The sequence below is a fragment of the Helianthus annuus genome, chromosome 4 (genome assembly GCF_002127325.2).
Source record: "Helianthus annuus cultivar XRQ/B chromosome 4, HanXRQr2.0-SUNRISE, whole genome shotgun sequence".
NCBI lineage: Eukaryota > Viridiplantae > Streptophyta > Magnoliopsida > Asterales > Asteraceae > Helianthus > Helianthus annuus.
In genome coordinates, this window is record NC_035436.2 from 52,003,455 (window position 1) to 52,006,774 (window position 3,320).

Consider the following 3,320-nt stretch of genomic DNA (forward strand, 5'->3'; position numbering starts at 1 on the left):
ATCTGTATTAAACTCTAAAGAGCTGGATAAAACTGTTGCTGAATTGGTGGTTGCTGCGCGGCGGGATGGATATGCGCAAGGTTATGCGGAATGTTCCTATCATGTGAATGACGCGCTGAAGGTTAACTGGGATGATAGCAAGTCCGTTGCTTTCGGCGTAGATACTGCCGCTGCGCTTGCTTCTCTGAAGGCAGAGTTTAATAATTTACAACTTCCAGTTATGGAGTTGATAAATGTGGCGCTGCAGTCGGATGATCTAGTAACGCAGCTTAAAGAAATCTTCCCTGATGAGGATGAAGATTTAGAGTAGGGTGAAATTGTTTTTGAACAATTTGTGTTCCCCCCCCCCCTTTTTTTGTGTGTGTGGGATGTAGATCCTTGTTTTGTTGCGCTTGTTTGTGTAAAACTCGAAACACTGTCGTGTTTGAATCTCTTCAGGGCGTATTTGTACGTTGAAGGTAATATGTTTCTATTTGTTTGAATGACTTTACAATATTTGCATGAGTACAATTGCTTTTACTTAAGTAAGGCGAATAAAGTTGGTATGAAGCTCATGTGTGAAGCTTATGGTCGTTTTTGAGGTAATCACTGACCGCGTATGGAGCTTATTTTATACTACCATAATGTTTTTGCGCTTACTAAAAAGAAATTGCATGCATTTTGTAAACACAAATGATAGAAACTTTGTAATTTTATTCACGGATAAAGCTCAGAGGCGTTACAAAGTCTTTAATAATTAGATGGAACTTAACTTACTCCCTGATAGTTTCGCCATATTTGATGTTTTTTCCTGCGGGGAACTCTACAGAGTCCCTTAAGTCTTTGCCCGCTTGCTGGAGGTTTCTTCTCCCCGGGTAATCTGTTTTATCTCCTTGCGCATATTCTGGAGTAGATGCGCAAACTCCCCATTTTTGAGGGCTTTCTCTATTTCGGTGCGCAAGGAAATGCAGTTGTTTGTGGTGTGCCCAGTGTCCTTATGATATTCGCAATATTGCGCCAGGTCTTGACCACGTTTACTCTTCATCGGGATTGGCGGTTTGAACTGATAGTCCTCGGTACTCAGCACCTCCGCCGGGGTCTTTGTTAGGGGGGTCCACTGCCTCTCCCTATTTTCATGCTTGTTTTCTCTTTGAGCAGAGAGTTTGTTAATTGTTGTGCGAGCATCTTCAGAGGAGCGGCTTCCGGATGACTCGCGCCATGATTTTTTGAACCTTCGCTCGCCCGTTGCACTTAAATCTGTGGGCCTGCTGTGTGGTGGTGGTGGCCTATTTGTAGTAAGGTTTTTCTCCGTCTGCGCATAAACCTTGGCCGCCGCCATTATCTTTTCCCAACTCTTGGGAAGGCCCTCTGTCCCGGATAATACTTTGACCATGTCGTCACATCTAACCGCGTACTTAAACTGAGCACGGATTAGCTGTTCGTGAACACCACCGATCTCCAATACTTCCTTATTATATTTGGTTATAAAATCTTCCAGATTCTCGTCATCTCGACGCCATATGTTCATCACATCGGATGTATCTCGCATGGAACGCCTTTGCTGGCTGAAGTGTGTTAAGAATTTTTGGCGCAGGTCTTTCCATGACTCGATTTGCCCCGTCGGTAGGTTATCAAACCAGATTCGCGCTGGCCCAGTTAACGTTTGAACAAACAAATGACACCAAAGCGGAAGAGTCCAACCGCCAACCAACCCTGCGCTGGTGAAGACTCTCAGATGATCGTCGGGGTCAGTTAACCCATTGAATTTCCCGACGTTGGATGGTAATTTTGCCCTTTCTAACGGAGCCAGAGCTATTTCCAATATAAACTTCGAGTTTTCCGCTGCTTCTGCAGGGCGGTAAACTAAGTCATAGTTATGCTCTGCCTCAGGGTTGTAAACCGCTCGAGGCCTGGATTTGTTAGAGTTTGGGTGTAGTCTGTTGAATACGCTGGTGTTTGCACTCAAACGATATGTTTAATCGGATTCATCGGTGTGGGCATCCCATTGGGAACCCAACCTATCATGAACCGATTGCCTTTGACGAGGCTGTGACTCATGGTGTTGTCTCTGGTAGCTGTTTGTACCATCATAAGTTGATTCTTCTCGCTGGGAAGCATGAGCTCTAGATCCTGGCCTTCGTGATTGTGTTACGGGAACAGTTTGAGCACACAACTGCGTGTACACTGCATTTAATGCCCCTTGTGACCGGACATACCATGATATCGGAGTTTCTCTCGGTGGTAAAATTGATTGAGCGGGATTTGTGGGAAATATCCCTGGAGTAACAGGGTTATTTGCTCCATTAGATTGAACCTCATTATCGTCTGAGGCCTCTTCTACCATCCCTTCTACTGGTAAATTGTTTCCGACATTTGGTCGAGGACCAGGCTGTCGGTGAGAAGATGAATTATCTGCCATGTGCAAAAACAGAAAAATGAGATGAACTGAATCGAAACGAGATAGAAACTAGAAAAACTGAGAAAACGGTGGGCGCCAATGAAGAAACACCAGATAAATGGTCGGAACCGAGATATCTAGGGGGTTTGAATCCGCATAAAAGGTTAGTTCTCTCTCAATTGATTCAGTTGCAGCCGAGTTTCTTCTCCGGTGATTCTGCAAAACAGAGCACCGTTAGCCTCGTCAAGGGGAGAAGAGGGTTCTCTCCTTGACCCGACTCCGGTGTGAGAATAAGTATTGGTAACGGAGAAGATAAGTATTTAAGTAGTGAAATGTGATCTGAGTTTATACCTGAAGAGTTCTCCTATTTATAACCGGGGGTTTGGGAGGGAAAATCTGTTATTGAAAAGATGACGGAAGATGCTAACGTCGTAGCGGTTATTTTCCCTTCCGTTAAGTCCTTTTAATCCTTGTTAAGTTGCTTTGATCCTGATGTGAATGCACACGGATCGTGACTTGATCTATGGTTGGGGAATTGCCACGTGGAAAGTGGTTTAAATGGAGATCATTCTCCAATTACATGCGATCGTTGTGATTTTAGGACGTTTGTGATAATGACACGTGTCCAGACGGTTATAACCGTCTGGGTGGTGCACGATCATATTCCTTCTAGAAGATTACTGCTGTAATCTGGTGTGACACCTTTACGGTGTGCATACAGCTGCATAAATCCCAAGTCTGGGTAAAATGGTATCCAAGTTTAGATATTTGGGCGGAAGTATTGTTCTTAGGGTTTTTAACCCTTTGCCAATGGAAAGCGGCGCAAGGATTTTATGCTTTCCTTTAGGCGCGCGACTATCGCTTGTTGATCTCTTCCTTCCTTTTGTAAGACCAATGCGCGGCTGCGCAAGGTTGAAGGGTTGAAAGGCCAATTGGTGGTACG

The 3,320-nt window shown here is 44.6% G+C and overlaps 1 protein-coding gene across 1 annotated transcript; it reads right to left on the reverse strand.

Moving 5' to 3' along the window:
• Positions 1–814: 814 nt before the first annotated feature.
• On the reverse strand, positions 815–2,398 carry LOC110933524. The gene is made up of 2 exons (XM_022176742.1): positions 1,998–2,398; positions 815–1,889 (listed from the first exon to the last, which is right to left on the reverse strand). The coding sequence occupies exons 1-2, from the start codon at positions 2,396–2,398 to the stop codon at positions 815–817; spliced, it is 1,476 nt and encodes a 491-aa protein (XP_022032434.1).
• Positions 2,399–3,320: the final 922 nt, after the last annotated feature.